The sequence below is a fragment of the Zophobas morio genome, unplaced genomic scaffold (assembly GCF_036711695.1).
Source record: "Zophobas morio isolate AGI-343-1 ecotype UQ-CSIRO unplaced genomic scaffold, CSIRO_AGI_Zmor_V1 ptg000002l, whole genome shotgun sequence".
Taxonomy (NCBI): Eukaryota; Metazoa; Arthropoda; class Insecta; order Coleoptera; family Tenebrionidae; genus Zophobas; species Zophobas morio.
The window spans coordinates 27,041,130-27,067,575 of record NW_026972107.1 but is presented as its reverse complement, the minus strand read 5'-3'; the positions used below and the strand labels follow the sequence as shown (position 1 = coordinate 27,067,575).

At 33.7% G+C, this 26,446-nt stretch overlaps 1 protein-coding gene across 4 annotated transcripts; it reads left to right on the top strand.

The window, feature by feature from the left end:
• The first annotated feature begins 18 nt into the window (after positions 1 to 18).
• Positions 19 to 4,475, top strand: LOC135132180 (maternal effect protein staufen-like). Of its 4 annotated transcripts, none has more exons than XM_064060187.1 (10): positions 19 to 104; positions 246 to 287; positions 566 to 604; positions 665 to 715; positions 769 to 899; positions 950 to 1,207; positions 2,291 to 2,561; positions 3,112 to 3,698; positions 3,753 to 3,880; positions 3,933 to 4,475. In XM_064060187.1, the coding sequence occupies exons 4-10, from the start codon at positions 712 to 714 to the stop codon at positions 4,003 to 4,005; spliced, it is 1,452 nt and encodes a 483-aa protein (XP_063916257.1). In that variant the 5' UTR covers positions 19 to 104; positions 246 to 287; positions 566 to 604; positions 665 to 711; the 3' UTR covers positions 4,006 to 4,475. The 4 variants fall into 4 exon arrangements, with proteins under 4 accessions (XP_063916257.1, XP_063916249.1, XP_063916240.1 ...); XM_064060179.1 differs by having other exon boundaries at positions 445 to 604; XM_064060170.1 differs by having other exon boundaries at positions 345 to 604.
• The last annotated feature ends 21,971 nt before the right edge of the window (positions 4,476 to 26,446 follow it).

The window sequence follows — 26,446 nt, the reverse complement described above, 5'->3', positions numbered from 1 at the left end:
ACAGAACAGCACAGGAATCAACAATGTTCTGTGTCAACAATCACGACATGGCGACATGGCTTTTGCAACAGAAGTTGGTTGGCAAAACAATGAAACTTAAATTGGTAAAAAAAATATTTGCGACGACAATAATACTGATTCTAATACGTTTTACAAGATTTATTAACTTATAATATGTGTTAGAAAGATTTGAACGAATTGTATATATTTTCATTAATGTAGCAATAAATAAATTTTTATTTTAGAAGGATTCACAGCCTGACCTGAAAGTCCCGAGTTAGTAAATAGTAAGTATGCAACGTTTTAGCACATGTTTTAATCTAAATTCTAAATCTAACAATAAGATGGCGAATGTTTGTATGGTGAAACGTGTTTTGTGAAATTATGTTCCATACAGCTCACAGCTTTAACTTAATTGAATCGAAAGAAACTTGCTTGTTTAAGTTTTACCCACAACCCATTTATTAAGGAATATAATAAAACATGTTATGTTATTTGCAAATAATGGCAATTTTTCTTCTATTACTTTTCCATCTATCATTGTTGCATGCTATGTCAATTGAAGATTTACAGTCAATTTTTGGTAACAAGCACTGCATAGAAGGTAAATTGAATAACATACAATTTCTTGCTGTAAAGGCCTATCTAAAATTTGTTATTTCAGCATCTTTATTTTCACTTTCTTCAGACAAAAGTGATAAAATCTTGCTGATGGGTAAGTTGCACAACATATTTATATAGATTTGTTATATAAGTATATTGTTACAGAAGAGTCAACTCAAACTGAGGAAACTTTGCTCAATAATACTAGAAGATTCGATGCAAGTATGACATCAAAAATAAATGAATTGGCACAGTATAATGGAATTGAGTTTGTTTACAAACTGCTAACAGAAGAAGTAACAGTTTTAATATCAATAATTACGATCATATTTTTTTAACGTTGTAGGGGCCACCTCATGCAAAAACTTTCACGGTTGCCTTGATACTAGGAGACGAGACTTATGAGGCGTCAGGTCCTAGTTTAAAAAAAGCTAAACAGTCAGCAGCAGGTCAAGCACTGCGAAACACTTTGTATGAACATCCCCCAGAAAGAATACAAGAAAATCAGGAAAATTTACAAACACCTACAGTTTTGCTAAATAATGTTGCAATGAAACTGGGCATACATGTTTCATATTATTTATTGAATGGACAAGAAGAGCAGGTATTTATTACCTAATTACAAAGGCCTGCGATTTTTTTTTTATTTTGCGGATGTTAATGGAACTAGGTAATCTTTGTTGTTTAAAATATTCTAAATCAAAATCTAAAAACTGTTCCAAGGTTTTTTTTAAATTAATTAGACACAATGCTTCAGTGAAATATATTTCTATTCAAAAATATAACATTAACTTTTTATAACTAAGAACAGTTTACTACTTTATGCATTATCTTCTTTCAGTGCATTTGGCATATATTTGTGTCATGATTATTTTACGATGTTTCACGAATTAAAAATCAGAAGTAGTTGGTCATATTCCTACATCACTTCCATCGATATCTTCTATCCATATGTTTTATATCGTTATGAAACCATTCTCCTCAATAAGCTCTCGAAAATTGGTTGTTTAATACTTACGTTGCAGCCCAGAATGTGAAATTTATCAAGCATATTCTCGACAATATTTTCATAATTACATTCTAGGTTCCTAAAGAAATTTGTTAATTACATTTTTAAAAGCGTCCTACACTTTTTTTTGCTATTTGTTTAATAGATTTTACAAAATCTGAGTCACATAAATTTTCGAATTTGAGGGCCATTAAAAATTCCTTGTTTTATTGTTGCTTAATTAAAATACTGAAAGCAAAGGTTCTTACAGATTCATTCGTAATGCCCAATGTAATATGAAGTGGCAGTAAAATTTGTGTAGGTTTGCCTAAACATTTTTGGAATTTTGAATACAAATTTTTCTAGCGGTCCACTCTTTACGAATCCAATGTTTTTCCCAACTGCGATTATCCCACTCACATAAAAAACATGGGTATTTGGTAAAGTCTGGTTGAAGACCTAACAATATTTCAAATAATTAAAATTTGCAAACAATGCAGTTTTGAATTATTAGAAAACAGCGCGAATGGTTGATCATTAGAAGACTTCCAACAGAATATTTTATTATAAGGAAAAGGCCGTACATAAAATGGTAATAACAAATTAATAACATTTACTTAGTTCTGTACCATCCGCAAAAAAATGTAGGCCTGTGTTATTTAGTATGTTATTAATTGTTATTTTATTTATCAATTTTAGACAATAAATAGTTATGGTGTTCTTGATGAACCATATGGAAAATCAAAGAGTTACTATCCTAAAATAAACAGCTCTTCCGATCCTCTAAGAGTTCCTGTGGAAGATCCACAATTGTCTGGGCCATTCACTGTAAAAGTGAAAGTTGGTGAATTATTATCAGTTAAAGGTGTTGCTCATACTGTGCAAGCTGCACGTCATGATGCTGCTTTTAAAGCCTTAAGGAAGATGGAGGAGCAAGCTTTGTTCAGAGATAATGTGTGTTCGAAGGAAGGTGAAGTATCATTTTTATTTATTTGAGATGACGCCATGTAATTTTTATGTGTTTGAGATTAGAGCAGGGATAAACTTGAATTTAAGAAAAGTAAATAAGTTCCAAATCTCTTGACAGTTACTCCAAATTGATATTTAAGTGAGGCAATACTAGAACTTTGCCACTGATGTGGTTTAATTAATAATTTTACTCCTTTGTTTTGAGAAGACACAGTTATTCAAATCAAACTAATTTCTACGTGACATTCTTTCGATGTATAAACATAAATAAACACTTGAGCTTCAGATTGCTATGTCCAGTGTTGAAGGGCATTTTATCCCGTTAGTTAAGTGCTTTAAATATATTTTACATATTCCGTACGGCGCAGGGGCTGCGGGGGTGTTCTTTATGCCGCTGGTTTTTACTTTACAGCCGTTATTTCAAAACGAAAATCGTAAAATAACATTTTATAATTTTTTTAAAGAGGGATTTGTCGGATTATACTTCAAGGGCGAGGGAAGTTCTGTCGAAAAAGCCATCGATCATAATAACGAATTTATTACCGTTACAGATTCTGTCGAAGAGTGTAAGAAAACAAAGGAAAGCATAAAGTCTCCTATATCACGAGTATATGAAGCAGGTCAAAAGCATAATTTGAAAGTGGAATTTAATATAATTAGTGAGACAGGGAAATCCCACAAAAAAGTTTTTGTAACCCAATGTATAATGGGTGATTTTATAACAGAGGGAGAGGGCTTTTCTAAAAAAGAATCAAAGAAAACAGCAGCCGAGAAAATGTTAAAGTATTTATCCCACTTGCCAGAAAAATATAACGAGAACGGGATACTTCGTGGTCTGTCTAACAAAAAGAAGAAAAAGAAAAATCCAAAGATTATAAAGGAGAATGTTAGTAGTGTTATGAAGGATCTGTTGTATATGGCTTCCTCACTTTGGCCAGAAAATGAAAAGATTACCACAAATAATTATCAATCGTCTCATGATGATGACAAAACAACAGGCACAAGCAAAGGGAGTTCTTTAAAAAATAAAATATTAGAGGTCGGAAGTAAATTAAACATTCCTATGGAATTTACGGATTTAAGTAATTATGGAGACATTTTTTTCTCATTGATGACTTTGGGCGTGGATCCTCCTCACGTAAATCTTGGAATTGTATTTTTTTTATTTGTTACTAATATGCTTAACTTATAGTTGTGCTTAGGTAAAGCTGCAACACGTGAGAAGTCACATGAAGCAGCGGCTGTACATGGAATAAAATATTTACACAATTCCGGAATCTTTGAGAAAACGAAATTTGTACAATTTCAAAGTTTGTTGAGGTGAAATTTTTTTGTTTGTTTGAATACATGTTTTAATGTATTAAATTTTTAGTGACGTCGCAATGGCTGACTTCGAAGATGAGGCAGAGTACAACCATTTTAGAAATGTAGAGAAAAACTTATGATCATATCAAGCTTGCGATCACAACAGTGGTGTCGGAGATGAGTTTTTCTTTATACATATTTTTTTCGTGTACTCGCTAGAAAAGCATACTTTTTTTTTATCAAAAACAATAAAGAAAAGTGGCAATTTTCCAGTTAGCAACCACATTAGAAAACGTAATTCCAGAAGAACTTGACAACTGTAAATATCCGTAGTTATTATTTAGGTTTGAAATTGTAATTCTAGAAGATGATGGCAACTAAGAGTCGAAAACTTTTGTGCCAAACATTTCTTGAGTATTATATTTAGATTGAACTTTTTTTTTGGGGCCTCGACTTTATTTTTTTTATGTTTAAAAACTTCAAAAAAACGAAAAAATAGTATGTTGCACGCGTGTAAAACGACCACTTTTCTTTACTTGTAGAACAATTTACTATTGTTTGTTTGTTTCATTTTTATTGTTATAATAAATTAAATATTTTTTAACCAAAATTTTTAATATTACACTTTTTCCGTTTAGTCAACTGCTTTAACGGTATTTATTTAATATTTTAAAATTATGGTTTTAATTTAATCTACCTTTTGCCACCTTTTGCCTTCACGAAACTTGGCGTGACACTTCCGTAATTTATTTTTATTTTTATGTTATATATAATAAATTTTCTTTAGATTTTTAAGAATTAGTACCTGAAATGCAAAGATTACATAACCCATATCGCATCACTTTTCAAAACTTCTCTAGTTCAGTGAAGCCCGGATGGTTTGTTTATCACCGCCAACTTGTTAGAAATTATAGGTAAAAGAGAACTTCAAAAGTTACATTTCTGAAGTTTTTGAACGAATCCCGAAGTACCTCACAAAATCCATCGTAAATTACGTGGAAGATGTAATGGCCCGATTTGAATTTGAGTTTGGATAAGAAAAGGCGCACCCAACAGACAATGGGGAATACAACGTGCATAAGGAGGTGGGGGAGGCACGTCTGGACGGCGCGAAGAGTCGGCGTCCAAAAGCAGTTTTTAAAACACCAGTGTGCTTAAAGGTTGTATCAGAATCTCGATTTTAATCGCTTTTTTGCTGTGTGTCTTAAATTGTTACAGTGTGTTGTATCCCTGTGCTGCCCTTTTTGCTTCATCCACAAACCACACTACGCTTGTTTCTTGAATCCGAGGATATTTTTCTTCACTCGCGAAGACGGGAGATCTTTGGGAGTGGTAAGCGCGTTTGGAGTGAGGGTGAATTGGACACGTATGTGCGTGCTTATTGCAACGTTTTCTTCATTAGCATATCAGCTGGTACTTGTTTATGTACCCGGGGGCGCACCACCCTGAGGACTGTTTGGTGTGGAAACATCCGAACCACGACCCGAAGCCCGCTGAGGAAATCTCTAGTAGGTGTCCGAACGACCGTTTCACCAGAATCGTCACTCTCTTATTAGTTTTGCATTTTCAATAACCGTTGTCGCAGGGCCTTTTCAGAAAATCTATTAGTTAGAATATAATTCAATTTCATTAATGTTATACTTATTTACGGTTCTTAGATGGATTTGACACATTATCTTTGTATATATACATAATTTCTCATACAGAAAAACGCAAAATAAATATAAATTACAACCCATGTAAGAGCGATAGGGCACCACTAAGGGGAACGGCGGCGGCTGGGATCGCTTAATGGGTCATGGTTTGACTCTTGGCCTGTTTTTTTTTTTTTTTTCTAATAGTCACCGCTTCATCATTTTCACCCAAATTATCGATGAAATTAATACCACATAGGTATTTTGATGTTTATTTTATGTTTACTGTCTGCTTTTTAAATTAATACCACATATATGTTCAATATCTAATTATTTTACCACTAGAATTTTAAATATTTTATTTTGAAAGTGCACATTCAAGCTGAAATATATACAAAACTGCCGTATTTGAGGTTCGACTGCACATCTGGTACTTATATGATTTGTGCCGACTGTATTTTGTTTTATATCTTGTGGGAAAATTCGATTAATGACGTAAATTTGCTCAATTCATTTCTAGTTAATTAGTACCTTGCAGTAACAGATATTTTAAGAACATATAAAATTTTATTCAACATTTTTGACAGTGTGTGGCGTACTTAAAGTTTTATTTCTTTACAATTGTGATACTTATTAAATGCTTGGTTTCAATTTTAAAAACATTCAAATTTAATTTTTCAAAATTAATTCTCTGTACCACAGTTCATCCCCGTTAAGTTGGCATCTTCTGTGTGTCTCGTTGCAGTAAGTGAGTATAGCACCAGCATAAACAACACTTCTAACTCTTGAGGTGATTGGTGTGGTTTGTTTGGTGCTGGGTCTGTGCGAATAAACCAAATATTTAACGTGGTCTAATTCATTTCATTGTTATTTTTTGTCCAATTGCTCAGGTAAATTCGTCGACACACCATTGTAATAATTGTGGAATTCCCGTCCATTTACTTTAGTTAGGGTTTTGTGAACTTTTTTTTATGTCACTGACAGGATTTTAATAATTTTATATCAGCATTTATAATTGAGTTTTTACAAAAGATGGAGGGTTTTGTAGCTGGGAAAATACGCTCGTCAAGTTTATTTCACAGCTTTTGTCCTTTCTCAAAAGAGGAACCGCTTTTCGACCTTAGATCATATAATAAATAGATACCAATACTCAAACTGAAAGCTGTGACTAGACATGAAGCTATCTGTTGTCGTTTTCTACGTCAAGAGGAGTAGTATAATGCTATCCTTGTGTGATCACCACATCTTCATCTTTGTTATATGCATTTCATCTGTATATGTCTATTTCACTTCCATCCTTGTACCGCACCAGCGCAACAAATCGCTTTTGACAGATGTTTCTTCTAACCTCTCTTTCGAGTTGTTGTACAAAAAACAATTTTAGAATTTACAACAAAGATCCTATTTCAAGTGATGTAATCATAAAGGATCACAATTGCTGCCCAATAATTTACTATTCCTTTCATTATCTATTGTGAATTATTTATAAAATCAAGCTGTCAACATCTTTCGTACGAAGTTAGTTCAGACATACTTCCTAAAATTTAGGCACGCAAAATTCAAATAGTGATCAGGCAAGGATAGCTTCATTGTAATCCCTTCATGTACGAGAGAGATGTGTGACTGGAGGATGTCGTCACAGGCTCTGCTAGGGAAAGAACACGGCATGGTGGTATCTATTTATTATATGATCTAAGTTTTCGACCATTTGTTTGTTAATGTAAAACTACAGATTTCTTTTCAGTTCTAGTCATTTCACCAATATTTAACACAAGATGTTCCCTTTTAGTGCTGACTTTGACTTCCTACACACTTTCCGCTCCGCACTGCGCTAATTTATATCAGAACACATTCCGCCATTTCAAAACACAACGTAGGGCTCCACTTTGCTGACGATCACAGTTCGTGGCCACTTTTTTAAACTTCAATTTTGGCAGAATTTTAGGTTATCCCAATGAATTTCTTGGTTATTATGATAAAGTACAATGTGTAAGTCTGATGAAAATTTTACACCAACTCTGATGGTGCAATCCACCATCGTTAAACTCTACAAGATAAAACCACAAACAATCTTTTTTTTTCTGATTCTTTGGGATTTTTTGTATGACGTCTTGGTTTCAAAAATGTTTCCATTTACTCTTTATTCATTAATAATGAAAGTTTTCACAATACACAAATATTTTTTTAATAAACGTATCTAGTACATACTGTGACGAGACAGTAAAATAAGTAGTAGTAAGCGGAGAAAGGTAAGCCGGCTCCGTGGTCTAGTGGTAAGGGCACCTGCCCGGCAAGCGGGTGTCGTGTGGTTCGATTCCCGCCGGGGCAAAAACATTTTTCTTCGCTTACCTACAATACTTTTGACTTTAATTCGCAAGGCTTGTTGCACGAAATATGCAGCAAAATTAAAATTTCAAATAATCGTGCGCTGTATCATGTTGTATTTTCTTTTGCTTAGTAGGATCGTGGAGGTAATATGACAGCAGGGAGCATCCCTGATTTAAGCAATGTTAAAGAAACGCCGACAAAAGAGCTCCACGCAAGAGCCATTTATGACCCTTTCCGCACTACATGGGAAGCGGTCAGTTGTCAACTGAGGATCAGATGCGGTGCGCTTAAGTAAAGGGCAGGTCGTCGACGTGCACAGCGACGTCGTGACGCCCCTACCCGATAACAAAATACAGATTTTTCGAAAAATTGTCAACCTTAATTTTACAAATTTTATATTTTTAAGTGTAAGTTTTTTTAAGTATGTATAAGCAAAAATAAGGACATACAGGTTGATTCAGCCTAAATGACTCATTGGCCCCCTTTTTTACAGGAAACTTAACATAATTATACATATGTTTACTTCTTCATTCAAAATTTAATTTGAAAAATATCATGAATCTAAGTATGCATTGCTGTGTCACTGTCAGTTTGATTAGCAACATTTTTTCAAGTTTCGAAGATGCCGAGGTATTCCTTCATAAACGATACTAATTTCGGAGGCTTCTACGGTCGGAATCAATACATGATCGTTTTCCGGGTTGGAACCGTGTTAATTGAGTTTTTGGGGTCAACGTTTCGCACACTTTCGTAAGTGGCATCTTCAGGAGCAGGGTGAAGAATAAGTCAAAAAAGCACGATATTAACCCACGAAGTGTCTGGTAAAAACGCTAGATTAGCTGTAAACTTGTACGCACAGCAATATCCAGGACGAAAACATCCTACTTACAAAGTTTTTAAATAAGTTAAAAGTGTTTGAGAGTGAGTAAACGTACACAACTACACAACGTCTACAAACTGCGCAGCCCCGATCACATCACTGTACTATTTTTTATGGGGATACGATACGTAAAAGAAAGAGAATCGTAACGCCGTTCGAAAATGTTGAGTTGCAAAAAAGAATAGAACAAGTACATTGGTTCCAAAATGTTAGAACGTGTAAGATGTTTTTTATAAACAGAATTAAAGCTCGTGTGCAGAGAGAGGGTGGCTACATCGAGAATGTTGTTCAGAACATCTTACGTTTTATTGGAAAATAACGACCATTGATTTAAAATTCTTGTTTATGTGACAGTGGCACTAGCATTCAAAAAAGTATGGCATTTTGAAAATTAAATTTTGGAATCAAGAAGTAAGCGCATAATATATGTTGGGGATGAGGTGTCTATAAAGGCGGCCACACACAGAGAGGGAAGAGTCAAGACTTAAATGTACGTGCCACGGGGTACAGGTAAAACTCTAGTGTGTGGGGAAGAATGTGGCATGTGCAGTCAAGTCTGTTGGAATCAAAATTGGCTTGATTTTTAGCGTGCACAGTTACAACTGCGCAGGGAAAACTCAATTCGCTGCACGCTTGAGTTTAAATTCAGTGGCGCCGTTTAGAGAGTACGGGTTTTAATAACTTACGACAAGGGTGCACACTTTTGATTGCACAGTCTTCCCTCTCTGTGAGTGTGCAATTAGAGAGTACGGGTTTAACTTACGACAAGCGTGCACACTCTTCCCTCTGTGTGTGTGGCCGCCTTAAGAACGAGGTAAGTGGATCATTTAAGTTGAATCACCCTATATATGGACTGTTAAAAACAGATGAAGAAGCATGCTATGCACATGTACCAAGTTAGTTTTTCCGGAACAAAATTTTATGATGCCATCATCAAAATACAGTAGGACACCTCTTGAAACGATTTTTTCAATACATTTAGTTGTATACACTGAACTTAGTTGAATAGGTGTCCATTAGCAATGGCATCTAAACGTCAGTACAAATGTGAAAGTTACACTAGGGAAAGAAAAGTTAGTGTCCTCCTTTATTTTGACCGCCACTCTATGTCAATTTGAATATGTTCAGTGCAATACTAATAATAATGATAATAATCTGGATGTCTAGGATTAACTAATCAAGGATACACAACGCACAAGTACAGAAGTAAGTATTTAAAACCGATAAAAAGTTAGGAACTACACACCAAAGACAGTGAGCAATAATGTTAGCTGGTATAGGTGTAATTTTTAACCAACACTTGTTCCTAAGAAAGAACGTACTACTTTTAACTATTATGTAGATTAATTTATTTGTGATTCATGCCTTGGATAAAGAGAAAAATATCTGTCTCTAAAAAATATAGCAGCAGGTAAAATTACAACACGTAATAATTCATAGATAAAGAAAAAAAATAGATCGAAATGTTGACAAGCAATCACACTATGTTTCTTTAACGAAAACGTTTGTTGTTTATGTTGATAGATGCAGTGTTATAGTAATAAGTATGACTTTCTTTTCCTATCATGGATGATGTCACTATAATAAGAGGTATGAAACTTCAAACTTTTATTATATTCTACAAAAATAAAAATAGGATCTTCCGTCCCATTTAACAGATTCATCTTTTAACTTTTTTATGATTTATAGTTTCCCGATGGCGAACATTAAAATAGTATCAGGCGTATGTTTATTTGTAAAAAAGTGGATGGAATGGTTGTTCTTGACGGGAGCTATACGTTTGTATATTTTTTTACACCTATTATTCTGTCTGCTACAAAAAGTAGGCACGTTATTGAAAGAGAACGTTTATTTTTTTTTAACCAATTATATCATAACCTGAGACATTTATTTATTTTAGTTACAGTTTTATTAGGAAATAACAAGTTTCTTCTTCTTTTTAACGGTAAGAATTACTATAGAAAATTTAAATGTTCTAAATATACTTTCTCCAAAGATTTATAAAATTGAATTCCTTTTTGACACTTGAGTTTCGGAGAAATCTAAAGTCTAAAATATTTTTTTACACGAGATTCACAAAACCGTAGTTTACGGCACTTTTAAGATTTACATTTTACCTGACTATATGTATGTTCGGCACCATATTAACGTAACGAATGTGAATTTCTATACTTTTCAGGAGAACAAAAAACAGTTTGAATCTCAATTTTCCGTAAGGTGTTAAGTTGTTTTTTTATTATTTAAAATTAATTAAGCTTCATAAAGTTCTTAATTTTCCATCTTTGACATTGTTGTAATTTTAACTATTTTTAACTAATTAATAAAATGGTTTGTGGCGCTGAGCAGCAAGCTATGTTCGAGTAATATGCCGAACACGGGTCGAACGCCTAGAAAAAGAGTAAAGGATATATTGTATGTACACTGGTTCATGAATGAATAACATCTGCTGCCGAAACAATTATTCGGATTTGAGACATAAAAGGAATTACTATTCGACACAGGGTGTCTCAGTTAAAATTCCGCGGCCTAACATCTTGAGAATGGGTAATAGAGATATTGGAATTCTGTAAACGCCATTGTTTTTACGTTGAAGGGAGAAGCTCAATTTACTACCGTGCATTTATGGCAATGGGGTCGCGTCGTACATATATATGATGAGTAAAGTGCTATAAATTTCAACGCATATTACATTTACTAGATATTGCAATCTGGAAAATTCACCAAAGAAGCACCAATATGTATAATCTGCGAAAATTTGCCCTTCATATTAAGAGGTAACATTTTTTTCGTCAGTCTAAATTATTTCACTTTGTCAACAACATGTTGTGATAACCCAAACTTTCCGCCTTAAATTGACCTTGAAAAAGTTTGAAAGGCCCGCGAAAAATTCAAAAATTCAAAATTTGACCTTGGCTGTGATCGTCTAATAAACAGGAATCTACGTTGTGTTTTTTTTTTTGAAAAATGGAGCGAAGACGTTCTTTCATACAAGTGAGCATACACTGCGTGTGAGTCGAGAACGCAAGAAATAATAGACAAAGTGTTTGGGAGGGGCTAAAATCGCACCCCTCTCAAGGAGGAAACGAGCTGCGAGCATTCACTCCTCAGCCCAAAAACCCCCTATCGTATATTCACCGACATATTACATTTCAAACGAAACACCTTAAAAATATGAAAGAAAACACACTCGCGAATTGACAGACATACACATATGAAAACCGAACAAACACAAAAACCTACACATATGTTTGAATTAATGCAAATATTTGAATATCACAAATTTAATAAAAACAAAGTCTGAATTAAAGTAACTGGATGCAAATACACAAGTTATTAAGGGCGTGTGGCGTCAAATTTAAAGTTACGGCAGTTAAAAGGAGCATAACAAAAGTACCCCTGGGGCATTCTAGCACAAGCCGAGTTTGGGGCTACCGGTCGGGGCTGTTCTCCCCCCTCGACGATGATTCTATGTATCGCAAAGCCTACCCACACAGCATATCTCCATGACGAACATCCCGTCCGAAACTAGGCCGTTACGATCGCAGACCCCAGTTGGATCTAGGCTAGCACGAAGCCGAGAGCGTTACAACATCGCCGACCGCCCCTGAATCTATACAAACCTGCGGACTTGTGCAGGTGACGCTATGAATCTCGCCAGCTCGACTAGGAACCGCACTTCCCTTCTGCCATCTTTTCTGTGTTCAATTTTAAATGTTCAGTCTCTTATAACTCTGATATTAAAAACAACTGAACAAGTTTCAAAAGCGCAATAAACAATATTTAAATTCGCCATACAATCTTGTGAAATTTAAACAACAAATACTTGTTATGTATGATTAAAATTGGCATCAAATAATTTATACGGTGGAAACATTCATCAACAAAGTATTTACAAAACAAAACTAGCAAAGATTTATAGAAACAAAAGATCTGGTGTGAAATAAACTTGTAGAGATAAAAATATTATGTGAGGTTAAAACTGCAGAGCATAAAATTTACGTTTAATTAAAAATTATACAACAAAGAAAATTACTGAGGTTAAGATTGTAAGATATAGAAATATTGTATGAGGTGAAAAATTGTAAAGCTAACAAAATTTACATGAGGTTAATACTTGCCACACTTTATCAACGATTCAAACAAAGAGTTATTATGTCAAATTATATCATGATCTACGTGATTGGTTACTAAAAAAAAAGCAATTTACTTTGAGAGTTTAGAATACCGCGAACTGGTTACCCCAACAAAACACATAATATAAAAACACAAAAATCCAGTCATCGTTGCGAGGAAAAAGCGTCTCGGTGATGTAAATTTTATCGTTGCGAGGAAATACCTCGATGATGTATATTTTAGCGTTGCGAGGAATAAGCCTCGGTGGTGTAATCAATCGTCAATCTTTAACGTTGCGAGGACATACCTCAGTGATGATAACGATGATAATAACCATGATAACCGCCTAAGGGAAGAAATTATTTTAACCCCCCACCAGTTCGCAGTATAATGAATTTTGTTAAGTTAACTCCCGTAAATGAACAATTAGCAATCTTGTGTGAAGAATTATAAGAAGTGTTATAATGTAACACTTACGCATATGCACCCAGAAACTTATTTATAATTTGTTAAACAAAGAATTATTATCCTGACTAAATGAATTTCATGAAATCTCCTAGTAGGTGGTTTATTTAAATACTCCTGATTGTTAAATTGTGTTGGCACTAGCTGACGATTAACTCCTAACCTGAACTGTGAATTTACAACAATAAAACAAATTTACATCAAGTGGTTCGCGTTGAACGAAAGTCCGCACTTTTTCCGATTAAAAGGTCGCAAGAATAAGCCACGCGGATTGGGGGAACTGGGCGTCGTCGGTTACGATTGATTGTCGTTAAACAAAGGCTTCCTCTCTTTTATTAACTACCAAACCAGCTAATTTAAACCTAGCTACCTAGCTACTTAGAGCGTCTTTTCACCATGCATCCACTACACTGAACCGAAACATGATGACTCACGCTTTCAACATGCTGCCCTCTCCACCCAGCCGCCCTCAAACTAAACATGCAGAACTAACCCCCAACCGCTACGTGCATATTTGGTTGCCTATATTTAACGATTTTTGATGATTTTTTTCTTTCAAATTCCAATTATTCAAATGTGATTTCGCGCCGCTGTTAATTAAATTCAGCGCGAAAATTTGATCCAAATTCGGTCACCACAATGTTGAATATAAATTCTTTGTTTGTATTTCTTCTTCTGCTTTAATTTATCACGACGGTTTAAACACTTCGCTATTTTTAAAGAAATGTTTTTCTAGCTTGTCAAATTCAAAACGGTAGAACCTCTATCTGTTAGTACTAATTATCCATCCTTTGTTTGACTAATACCAACCTTACATGAAATTGACCCTTCAAATAAATGACTTATAAAAGAAACAACTCCATTTACGGTCATCTTAGAAGTACTTTAAAGCTTATTGTTGCTTTATAATTATGAAGAATACAAATTACAATACTTTGTTGTTCAAAATCAGAAGCATTCTAGCAACAAAATTCCGCGCAATCTAAAATTATTCCGATGTTTTTTAATTTTGTATGTCTTACCGTTTTATTATTGGTCTATAATGGTGTGGATTTGAAATTCGTTGTTGACCAAATAATCCCCTAGGGCATTAAGAATAGTTGCCATAGTAACGTCAACAGAAAACGCAATCGACTGGAAGCCCACTACTCCAAATATTTAGTGTATTGTTGGTTTTATAGATATTGCAACAACGCTAATGCCACAGTATAGATATCATTCAGTAGGGACAACTCGCTATTTTTACTGACCCGTTTTCATGGGTGGTCGTTCGTCTTGTGACCGTACGAGGGCGCGCAACGAAGGTACTTCTCTTTCTTACACATTGGAACATTGAACTGCAGTACTTTGCTTATCTAGTGACTTTAATGTGAAATATTTGAAATTTGGCAGTTTAGTTGCATTGGTTTTGATGGTTTAAGGCTGATCTTACGGTGTAATTATTGTAGTTAAGTGTAATATTCACAGAGACATTTTAAAAAGCATTGTTCATGTTTTGATGGGACCATTGTTTACTGTTTAATGTTTGTGTAAAAAAATTAAATGTACATATGTATATTAGCGTTTTCTAATAACGTTGCATTTTACAAGCATTTACAACCATCATGGAAAAGAAATTAATGAAACGTAAAATCGTAATCAGAAAAGCGGGGCCAAATCTGAATTTCAACACGGCACAAGTAAGTAAGTAAGTAAGTAAGTAAGTAAGTAAGTAAGTAAGTAAGTAAGTAAGTAAGTAAGTAAGTAAGTAAGTAAGTAAGTAAGTAAGTAAGTAAGTAAGTAAGTAAGTAAGTAAGTAAGTAAGTAAGTAAGTAAGTAAGTAAGTAAGTAAGTAAGTAAGTAAGTAAGTAAGTAAGTAAGTAAGTAAGTAAGTAAGTAAGTAAGTAAGTAAGTAAGTAAGTAAGTAAGTAAGTAAGTAAGTAAGTAAGTAAGTAAGTAAGTAAGTAAGTAAGTAAGTAAGTAAGTAAGTAAGTAAGTAAGTAAGTAAGTAAGTAAGTAAGTAAGTAAGTAAGTAAGTAAGTAAGTAAGTAAGTAAGTAAGTAAGTAAGTAAGTAAGTAAGTAAGTAAGTAAGTAAGTAAGTAAGTAAGTAAGTAAGTAAGTAAGTAAGTAAGTAAGTAAGTAAGTAAGTAAGTAAGTAAGTAAGTAAGTAAGTAAGTAAGTAAGTAAGTAAGTAAGTAAGTAAGTAAGTAAGTAAGTAAGTAAGTAAGTAAGTAAGTAAGTAAGTAAGTAAGTAAGTAAGTAAGTAAGTAAGTAAGTAAGTAAGTAAGTAAGTAAGTAAGTAAGTAAGTAAGTAAGTAAGTAAGTAAGTAAGTAAGTAAGTAAGTAAGTAAGTAAGTAAGTAAGTAAGTAAGTAAGTAAGTAAGTAAGTAAGTAAGTAAGTAAGTAAGTAAGTAAGTAAGTAAGTAAGTAAGTAAGTAAGTAAGTAAGTAAGTAAGTAAGTAAGTAAGTAAGTAAGTAAGTAAGTAAGTAAGTAAGTAAGTAAGTAAGTAAGTAAGTAAGTAAGTAAGTAAGTAAGTAAGTAAGTAAGTAAGTAAGTAAGTAAGTAAGTAAGTAAGTAAGTAAGTAAGTAAGTAAGTAAGTAAGTAAGTAAGTAAGTAAGTAAGTAAGTAAGTAAGTAAGTAAGTAAGTAAGTAAGTAAGTAAGTAAGTAAGTAATCTTTATTGTGCCAAGAAAACAAAAGTTTTCACACTCGTCAAAACACCAAAAAAATCCAAAAGAATTGAAATACATTGTGTACAAAATACCTACATAATATACAACATACTTATACGTTATGTACAAAAGTTTACAAAATGCAAAAAAATATAAGTATTCGTTGAAACTGTAAAAGCTATTTCTAATTAAAAAAGACTTAACTAACTTTATACATTGACTGGGTGGAAGATTACGGTAACTATTAGGCAACTTATTAAAAAATATGCAGAAATAGTTTGTGGCATTTCTACAACGAGAAATCCAAAATTTTTCAACTGGGAGATTAGTGGTTCTTGTATTATACTCATGAAAAGAATTTAATGAAGGAAATGAGTTAATGTTGTGTAATAGACTGTGTGGTTTCTAAGATCAACTAGTTACAAAATGTTATTGTTATTATATTATTTTTAATTCTTTCCCAAAAATTCATTTGCACAAAATGTAGTAAATTGTGTACACGAATCAATTTTAAAATTTTCAAAGGGGGCGTTTGTGATACTTTTTAAATTGGGTGGCGACATTTAGAAATATTTTGGGCAACGACCACCGATGACGGCTTAAAATTCAGATCAGAAAGCTCAAAGGCGCCGACACGAGTTGTCCCTACTGAATGATATCTATACTGTGCTAATGCCAAGTGCCAAAAGCCCCAAAAAGTCCCAAAAAAGTCCAAAAGAATCCAAAAAAACCAAATAAATCGAAAAAACCCAAAAAACTCAAGAAAATCAATAATTCCAAAAATCGAAAAAAGCCAAAAAATGAAAAACAAATCTAAAAAACCAAAATTCCAAATAATCAAAAATAACAAATAATCGAATAAACTAAAAAAATAGTAAGTATGGTATATGATCGTTTTCCGGGTCGGGACCGTGTCAGTTGAGTTTTTGGACTCAACGTTTCGCACACTTTCGTAAGTGGCATCTTCAGGAGCAGGGTTAAGAATAAGGAAAAATTCGCTGTTTAAATCCGAGGAAATAAATCAGTTCTTGTGCAGTAAATGCAAACAATAAAAAAATGTGCGAAGGTGATTTCTTTTTGTAAACATTAAAAAATAAACCGTAAGACATAAAGTTTTGTACTTTTTCCCTCAGTTTATACTTCCAATTATTTCATTACTTCTTTAATTCTAGTCGTCTAAAATAAAATAATTTAGTTCTGTAATTTCATGAATTTCCTTTATTGCTTGTGCTCGCAACTCACATGTTGTTGCAGTGAAATAAAAACGTTTGAAGTGTTCTGCCGTCCGGAAGTTTTTATTCAAAAATCGCAGTATTCTCCGGATAGTCCACTCACGACAATTTAATGAATATTTTTAGTGAAAGTGGTTCACGACGTCTTATGTTGCTTTTTATGCACATTTTTATCTCATGTAAGAGCCAACATCATCATTCACGAATTCAATCCTTCTGTTTTCCTCGATGCATTTGTGACGTCAAACGTGATGTCGTTTTACTAGAGACGTCGAGACGTCCATAGGGCCTCGACGCCGGTAAGGAAAGATCGGAGATACCGGAACATCAGACTTCAACATTTCTATCATAAATCCGGTGGTTTATGGATTTGGCAAGCCATCACGTTTCATTTATACGCGAGAATCTAACCATATTACACAGTTTTAATGTTTATATAATTTCTATTTATTGTTATAACCTCAGCTGGAACACCTTGCTGACACTTCAAAGGAAAATGAAAGTAGCAAGTTAAATAATAATATTTTGAAATTTATGTTCAGTAGTTGCAACATGTAGTTCTTTTAATTTTGAATATTTGATTATAGAAATTAATATTTCTACAGCTTACCGACTTTTCTTTATCAAAAACACAGACTGCTATTGATGTGTCGACCTCTTATCGTGATGTGTCTGAACCCTTTAATGTTTAATAGGCTGGAAATAATTTGAATTTGAGAAGAAAAGCGTCTTAGCTTTCTGAAGGATACTGTGTGGAACACAAAGGCTGAAAGATAAATGTTTATGTAAACAGTGAAGGAATATTAATAGCCAATAAGTCCAAAGTTTACGAAATTCTGTGTATATTTATTGCCAGCAGCACACAAGAACAAAGATGCAATCGCAGGTATTTGGAATGTTTATCAAATAAAGTTCCAACATACATCTGCACTGGTTTGCAAGGCAGATACAAGCAAAATTTGTGTTTGGCAATATATGTGATTTCGATAGATGATAAAATTCGAGTGAAATTGAGTAAATAGTGGACTGATGTTTTGCAGTTAAAAACCTCAGAAGTATCACAGCTTGAGAGAGACAGAGGCGAGTGATGTTCTATATGCGTGCAAATTTGTATTCGTGTAAGGTTTACTGCCTCCCTGTATTAGTGAGAAAAATTAATTGGTCGGAGTACATGTGATAGGAGTTAAACGGAAGGTACATTTTTCCGTGCATTGGGAAAACAGGTGACAGAAATGTTTGTTAAAAAATAGAGTATCTGCTTGATTTCGTACAGTACTTCATTCGTTTTTGTTGTATGAGTTTTAAAGTTCAATCCTTACTCATGAAGTCGAATCAGTGAGTTAACACTGAAAGGCTTATTAGTTGCGAAGATACACGTTTCATAACTACACACCTGCTGCTACTATTTAGACAGTAGCGTGAACTTATTGCTTATTTAAAAATGTGATGAGTTTGGAGATAAACGGAAACTTTGTTAAAACTGGATGACATGAATTTGAAAAAAAAAACCTTCGCTCTCAAACCAAATGTTTAATTCAAAGAGTCTTTAACCACCTAAAAGCATGAGTTCTACTTTACTATTTTAACTAGTCTTTTTTAATGATTGTGATAAAAATCATTCATTAAAAACACAACTTGTTCAGTATAAACAGGTTTCTTTAAGAATAAATTCATTTGACGTGTACTTACGAACTGATATAAAATAAACAACAGTTACAACAGACATTTTAAATGTAATTTTGTTTAAACATCTCTGCATTTCGTCTTTGTTAGACTAATATTCTGTTTCTAACATTTACCATACATTGAATTTGAGATTAAAATACAAATAAATATTCTTTTCACCTTTTCAGATAAATTTTAGCTTTTTGTTTCTAGAATATATGCATCTTAGGAATATCATGTAGATGGTAACTGTATAATGTTTAGCCCCACTATACCTAGAACACAAAATATTTGCCGACGCGTTTCGCCAATCATTTTGGCATTATCTAGACAAAAAGATAAACGTTATATTATAATAGCGCACCAAGTGATGAAAAAGATTCCTAGATGGTAAAAGGCTAATGAAAAATTGTCTAATCATTCCCACCAATCATGGGATGACGTTATTTCTAAAATTTACAATAGTGAATAATATTGAAATTTCATAAAATAAGATAATTCTGTACTTACGGTACATGAATCCGTGATGGGTTTTTACCCTAGGCATCTAAATTAAAAAAAAATCACAATTGAATAACATTTTGCAATTTAGCTTTGAAATTGCAAAATCGAATGCCTTGAAATCTTGCAGGCGATTTAAGGTGATCTTAGGCACAACAATAGTCAATCTAAATTTATAGCTTTCAACCCGCGGTCCCACAAAAATGATGACATCACCTTAGAATTTTAGCGAATAAATGTTACTTAAATTTTATAAAATATATAACATACTCCTGCTCGTGAAATTTATGAATCCGCGTATTGCCCTAAACATGCAGATTTTTAGAACAAAAAACATAATTATATAAAACATTTTGCAATTTAACTTTGAAATAGTAGGACTTGGCTGCAAAATTTGGTCACAAAATTTTGTTAATGCTTCGAGTTTGAAGTGGCCAGTCAGTAAATTCTCCAGCGGATTTTTGTTTTTAATATCTTTTGGAATTTGAGTGTAGAGTTCAAAATTATGTTAACTCTCTTTTTCCAAAATTGTTAGTGTGTTCCTTTGATTTGTTTGTTTGTTTTTTTTTAATGTAACTTCTCATTGTCGTGTGCGTAAATAAAGAAGTTTGAAACTACCAGACAGTTTTCTTCCTTTCTTTCACCATCCCTCTTTGTGGTTTACTGATACAAATGGGGAATCTTTGACCTGGTGTCAACGCCGATAGAAAATAAGTTTCCTCCAAATACGACGGTCCCATAGCATCCTTGCTAGACGGGATTACAAATTAGATGGTGTCAGTAGGATAGTTTTAAACAAATTGCAAGAATGGGAATTGCTTAAACAAACTTTGATTGTGGGATTGCTTTAAATAAGATCTTTTCTCTTGCTCAGGATTGCTTGAAATAAACTGTAAATATGCGTAGGATCACCTTTTAATCAGTATTTAAAGGTGCATGAGATTGCTTTTAACTAAATTGAATGTGATTAAGTTTAAATAATCGATGAAGGTAGAAATGATTTAGTCAATAAAGAGCGTGCAACTAAGATGTTTCTTCTAAAAAAAAACACACATATAGGCAAGTTGATATTATAAATTTTTACTTCCTGAGCGTAAGCAAAGGAAGTATTGTAATCGAATCCGTCGGCTGACTCTCTACTTTTACGTTTTCTCGACCTCTCATGACCCCTAGAGTACGAAGAAATAGGTCTCCCGTTTCCGTCTGTCTGACCGTCTCTCTGCCGTCCCCACTTTTTATTAGACAGATAATCTCCGAAAGACTGGGCCGATTATTGTCAAATTTTGTATTTATATTAGGAATATGTAGATGGTAAAACGCTAACCAAAATTTGTCTAGCGATCCCCTTCAATAATGTGATGACGTCACTTAAAAATTGCACATAGTAAATGGGTTGTAAATTCTATGAAATAATATATTTCTACACAGGTATGTAGTTTATAACTCCGTATGAGTTTTTACCCGAAATGTCCAGATTTTTCGAAAAAAAAAAAATCAAAATTATAAAACAACATTTTGCAATTTAATTTTGGATCTGCAGAACCCAATCTTTGCTGAATAAATCCTATCTAAAATGTACAAAATATGATGAGTATGTACTTGTGATTTATTACTCCATTCATATTTTTTGGATTTGCACATGCAGGGTGACTCAAAAAATGAATGAATGCGTAAATTTATTTTATTGATTTAATCAGGAACTACAAAACCAAATGCTTTGAAATCTTGGAGATGTGTTAAGGTTATCATAGGCATGGTAAATTTTTGATCAAAATGTATTTGCTCATCCCCCCTGAAAAATTGATGACGCCAACCCAAAAAAATCTAAGTTGATATACGTGTCCTTGCAAAAATGTTGATGACGTCATCACAAAAATGTATAAAGAAAAAACTCAACTCGAAAATACTGCGCATCAAATTGTAGCGCAGTAGATAGAAACGCACATTTTTCTTAGTTGTAATCATTTGTTTCATTGATTTTTGCTTATTTGAAAAAGGAGCATCAGGCCACAAAACGAAATTCAAGAAATTCCGAAATGTTAACCACCATTCCATGGCAAGTTGGTTGTTTATCGTTAAAAACTAGGGGCAAAACGGGTTGTATGTTAAAGCATGTTAAAGTACGGGAATGTCATTCATAAAAATTTAGGTCATTTGAAAGCAAAAGTTAATGAAAACTAGGTCATTTAGGAAGTCCACTTAGAATCTTATTAGATTGAAATTGGGATAGTATTTGACGCTTATACACAGTAGAGATAACAATCAGTAGAGACAGCTCGTGTCGGCGCCTTTGTTCTTTCTGACCCGAATTTTAAGCCGTCATGGGTGGTCGTTGCCTAAACTATTCCTAGATGTCGCCACCCAATTTAAAAAGTATCACTTCATTTACAATTTCAAAAATTGATTCGTGTACGCAATTTATTGCAAACTGTGTAGTTTTAAGGTGGTCTTCTGCATCGTGGTGACTTATTCTTCTTCATCAAAACGACGACCTACATTTAACTTTAAAATTTCTTCCATATCAGGCTCGCAGTTTTGATTACCTGTGTTCGTTTCATCAAAATAATCTTGTATGATTAATTTTCTAAAAGCCATTTGAAATTGATTAGATGTGGGGTTAATAGAATTCCCATTTTGTTTCCTAATCCATCCAAAACAGTTTTCTAGTGCGTCTTATTAATATATAGTCAAACCCATTTTACCTAACAACTTAACCCGTAAGCGTAATATCATATAAAGTAAAATTTTTATTTAAAAAAAATTATTACAAAAAAAATGCATATTTGTCGGCTCACATAAAGTGCAGGTAATTGGTATGGGTCGACGCAGGTAAGAATAATTAAGGAATTCATGTAACCGGAAGTCCATAGGGATTAAGCGAAAAAGGATATTTGACAAAATGTACGGCTTGGGTCATTTTTATCCACGCGCGACTGCTTATGGGTTAAGCAACGTTTCAAAATAAAACTCAAGATTGTGTAGGTCAAAAAATATATATATGTTACGGTTAAAGTGAATACTCGGCTAGTTTTCAAACTAACTGGTTGTTATGCAAACTAACTAAGTCGCTAGTTATTATAGACGAAAAACTATTTTCTCTTACATTAGCAGGGTTTCTTGGTTAATTTGTAAATTGCCAGCTAGTTTATAAACTACCGTACAAGTTTGGATAATTTACATACTTTTTTTAAAGTACATAAATTAACCGAAATAATTGGTTAGTTTACAAACCAGCCACTTTGTTCTGGTTAAAATAAGAACTTTTTCTCTAGTACGATAAAATAACCAATGAATTGTATCATTGCCTGCATTGAACACTAAAACAACTGTCTGTTTGCATACTAACTGCCTAAAATATGATACAATTCATTGGTTATTTTATCGTACTAGAGAAAAAGTTCTTATTTTAACCAGAACAAAGTGGCTGGTTTGTAAACTAACCAATTATTTCGGTTAATTTATGTACTTTAAAAAAAGTATGTAAATTATCCAAACTTGTACGGTAGTTTATAAACTAGCTGGGCAGTTTACAAATTAACCAAGAAACCCTGCTAATGTAAGAGAAAATAGTTTTTCGTCTATAATAACTAGCGACTTGGTTAGTTTGCATAACAACCAGTTAGTTTGGAAACTAGCCGAGTATTCACTTTATAGTAGCCTGCATAGATATTGTAGCCGTCCATAGAGTCGAAATTTGCGAATAAAAATAAAATAAAACCGGTTCAAACGGAGCCGACGGTAGCTTGCAAAGTCTGATGTCACTCTGGCACACGTTGCACAGAGACGTATTTAATATTAAATGTCATTTTTTCCGTTATGAGCTGAATCTCGTCAATAAAATCGAAGCTCTGTTCACTGTACACAAGTTGTGGTATGGTATATTCATCGTTGCGGAGGCAGGTGGAGCGAAAAACCTAGTCATCTTAGCAGCAAACACGCCTATAAACTAGTCCACGTGGACTGTTTGTTTCCTGTCATATTTTAGTTTGCTTGAACCAATTGTGTTGCACCAAACGGTTATAACACTTGTTGAAATAAATTTTCAAACTTCCATCTTTCTCTAGATCATCGGTTTCGTAGCTGTGCGACAAATCGTTTGTCGTAGATAGAAAATAGTAAGATTACAGTGACCCTAAGATTTTGTGCAAACAGCCTTAAATACACCCCTGTGTGATATAACGCGTGCCGTAGTGACAGAACTTGCAAAGCGTCGTCGGCTCCGTTTGAGCCGGTTTTATTTTATTTTTTTTCGCAAATCTCGACTCTATGGACGGCTACAATATCTATGCAGGCTACTATAACCGTAACATATATACATGATGAATAAAAAAATTGTTTATTGAGAGAAGGTCTGCTTATATAATTTTTTGTTACGTGTAGTTTGTTTCTTATTATTTTTATATTTAATTTTACCACAACAACGGAATCATATATAATAAATTTTTATTATTTATTTCATAACCACTGTTGTTGTCCGTTTGCGACGACTTTTTAAACAAAAAGTGTGTTATGTTTACTATCTTTTCCAAGAATTCCAAACACGATGGAGAGAATAAGGCGCACAACAGGGATCCTGTATGAAAATTCATCGGACAAAGATTTTACCTTTTATTGTGAAAATTACATTTTTACACTATTTGTACAATTCTACCGGAAAAGCAGTCTTAAACAAGCAAAACCGGCAAAAATATTGTAACAAAACTGCCAAATTTCAAATATTTTAGACGTCAGTTGGGCGCCCTCATTCGGTCATAATGCGAACGACCACCCACGAAAACGGGTCACGAAAAACGGCGAGCTGTCTCTACTGATTGTTATCTCTACTGTGGCTTTTATCTTTCACTGTCTACCAACTACCATGCGTATACTCAAGCAACGTTAGTTGCATACATTTATTCATTTTAAGAAATAATTACATCAAGTATTTCATACATAAACATAACTTATATTTTCTTTTTTAACCATGGTAGTAAAGTTGAACTTTACTACTTCAAAACAAGTCGACAATTGCATGCTGCATGGCTACTAGGGAAAAAATATGATATTAACCACGTTTGTGAAGCCAGGCAGCGCGTCTCGGGTTCTAATTTGCGCTCGATCTAGAACGATTGGCTTCACAACCTTGATTAATAATATATTATGTTTTGTTGGTCACCTCTTAAACTACCTTATTTGTAACTGCATAGTCGCTTATAAACAGACTTTTAAAACACGTTACAATGAATGACGTGTTTTTGAAACACGCTATCAATAGCGACAACATCAATTGTTTATTGACGCAAATTAATACAAAACAATAATAAAATTACTACCAACTGCTGATAAAATTTTGCATGAATAGGAAACACTGGAAAGCTCACTTTTCATTTATGTGAAAATGAAATTCACATTTATTAAAATTTTGGGCTATTCTGTCATTTGAAGAAGATACGATAACTTTTCTAGATGTGACACTTGTACTTGTCGAGGTAACAGCAGTTGTAGAAGTTAAACCATGTCATGTGTCATTCCCTACAACTCCAAAAACCTTTATAGCAATTTTGATGCGTTCTTCTACACAATCTTCTCAGAGACATTTGACAAAAAATGAGGTCTTAGTGATGCAGTTGACAATGTCAGCAGCTACACAAAACCCGACAGTTTATGTTAAATATAGAAATGTAAGGGAAAACTAACCTTCCCGTATAGGTAGGCAAGAAGTACATCTTCTCCCAAGCAGCAGACTGTCGTCTAATTCACGTCAATTTTTGGTCATAACTTGTCGGCGACGTCATTCGCCCAAAAAATCACGTGAAAATGACGAGATTTTTATGACTTACTTCTGACGTCAAAAGGCTGTCCTTTCTTCGTCATTTTTTATAGATTATATGATCAATTAGCTGTAGCGGAAAAAACTGTGGGCTTCTGTCGCTATTGACACAAACTTGAATAAGTACACCTTCTGTATAAGTATTCGCTGAAGTATCGCATCGCTACGTATTATTAATTGAAATTGTTGGTTTTTAATGTGATTTCGAGTTTGAAATTTATACCAATAGTGAGTACATAGTTTTATATATCTAAAGGTCATTGTATATGTTATCCTCATCCATCAGCGATTGAGTATTTCGAGGTTAATCTTTATCTGTTACTTTTTGCTCATTCACTTTGTACTTCTCCTTTGTACACCTTGTTTTTGTACCTCACCGTTGTCGCTCTAGTGTGCTTATTGAAAAGTCGCTGCGACCGGCACCGCTAGCGTGAAGTTAGTGTCCATTGTTACTCCTAATTGTTTTAAATAACAAAATGAGCAATAATAATTATTTTTGTACTTGTTGTGCAGTAGCTATCGAATCACATAAAGCGGTAAACTGTCTTATTTGTGGAAAAACCTATAAAATTGAATGCGTCAATATCTCCACGGCCGAAGCGCGTAAAATTCATACGAAATCAGGGTTGACTTGGTCCAGCAAAGACTGTCTGAATATGGTCTTCTCAGCTTAAAAAGGGCCATTGTGAATTTGCAATCAGAAATTATACAGTTAAAGACAGGAGGAAAAAATTATTCAGGAAATAAATGAACGTGAAAAGCGCAAAGGCAACCTAATTATACAGGGTGTCTCAGAAATAAGTACATTAATTTTAACCAGTAACAGAACTCGTGAAACGGAACAACTTTTTTATCTACCATTTTTTCGAAAACTCAAGTCGAATTTCGAATTTTCCCACCCATATATTCACGAGCCGTCTATGTTCACCTTAAATAATAACTTAAATAATAACAACACTACAACAATGAAGAAGGTACCCTAGCAACCGTTTTGACACTGACAATCATTTTTATGTCAATGTTTTTACTAAACGTTGTCTCTTTGAGGTTTGTTTGGCACAGATTTCTAATTTATAGACGAAATGTGTTGACATGGCTTTGTTTTCAAATCTGGAATGCACCGATATCGTTTTAACGTACGGTGAAGCTCGAGGAAACGGCACTCGCGCCCAACGAATTTTTTCAGAAAACCTCCCAAATCGTCGTCTGCCAAATGTGCGCAGTTTTAAGAACGTTGCAGCACTTTCGAGAGTACGGAACTTTTAAACCTGCACCTCAGGATCGGGGTAAGTTACGTAATA